The sequence below is a fragment of the Austrofundulus limnaeus genome, unplaced genomic scaffold (genome assembly GCF_001266775.1).
Source record: "Austrofundulus limnaeus strain Quisiro unplaced genomic scaffold, Austrofundulus_limnaeus-1.0 Scaffold583, whole genome shotgun sequence".
NCBI classification, from domain to species: domain Eukaryota; kingdom Metazoa; phylum Chordata; class Actinopteri; order Cyprinodontiformes; family Rivulidae; genus Austrofundulus; species Austrofundulus limnaeus.
The window spans coordinates 42,188-43,364 of NW_013952985.1; the positions used below are offsets into that span (position 1 = coordinate 42,188).

Sequence of the window (1,177 nt, forward strand, 5' to 3'; positions counted from 1 at the left end):
ACACACATACACAGTATATATAATTTATCTCCACATTCTTCTGGTTGTTTTGGGTAGTATGTAAGTATGGGTAGTTTATTTCATTCATACAGCCCACAGAGGTAATATTTTTAATATCCAGTGATATCAATGTAAGCATATGTATTTTATTGTAGGGTTATGARCCAATTTACCAAAGCTGAAATACTGTATGTTGTTTCTAATAACAGTAAATCTAGTAAGGCCAAGATGCCCCAGCTTTAACAGCCTTGAATTCAGCTTTACGTTTGTAAATCTGGAACATGATTTCTACTTGTGCAATTTGGTATGTGTACACTTAGTGTTACTGCATTTGTGAATCTTCTTGTGCTCGTTTGTGAGTACGTTTGAGACTAATTTATCTTCACAGAAAGAATTACGTCTGATGATCAGAGTTAAACTAACAGCTGACATCAGGACGGCGATGAAACATCAGGACTTGGTGAAAGGACCTGCAACAGTCCAACTAAAAACACTTCCTGAAAACAATCTGTGGTCCATGCTCCTCGTATTCCTCCTGACTGATCCATGCCGAGCTGAAGGTGGGCATGCTGGCCAGAACTGCGCCTCCACTCCACACCAAGAAGTCTCTGTCTTTGGGGCTYGTCACAGTAACCGATGATCCCACGTCTGCAGGAACCAGGCCTTTAATTTCAGCTTGGAGCCTCTGGGGAAAGCCTGGCAGCAGGGTGTTCCCACCTACAGTCAGAGAGGGCAGAGACAGTCAGCAAGGGTCAAAACACTAAACAGAACATTAAACGCTCAGAACCTGGCTGATACCTGACAGGACAATGTTTCCCAGGAGACTGCGCCGCAAGTCCAGGTCTGAACACGCAATCGACTTATAGACACTCTCATGCATCCCATATTGGTCCCGTCCAATCAGCTCGGGTTTAAACAAAATCTCTGGAGCCCTGAAAGAGCAAGGGAAGATCCTCTGTTTGTCTGATGTTTAAACCTAAAGGTTCTTAACCTTTTTGACCTCGGGGCCCAATTTGTTCAACATAAAGTGACACGAGGCCCAGTCAGACATTACCAATGTATGGATCAAAATGATAATTATTATAAATCTTGGTTTAATTTGTATTGTATTTACATCATAACTAAACTTTTATAACTAATGACTAAATTAAATACACTTACAGTTTAAAAGTAAAAC

At 41.0% G+C, this 1,177-nt stretch overlaps 1 protein-coding gene across 1 annotated transcript in view; it reads right to left on the bottom strand.

Moving 5' to 3' along the window:
- LOC106530966 (uncharacterized) overlaps positions 1 to 1,177 on the bottom strand; it is a gene marked incomplete in the record, with an annotated part of 73,050 nt that continues 71,873 nt past the window's right edge. Inside the window, 2 exon segments of the mRNA XM_014026703.1 lie at positions 1 to 717; positions 799 to 932. Coding sequence (XP_013882157.1) covers positions 485 to 717; positions 799 to 932 — 367 coding nt within the window.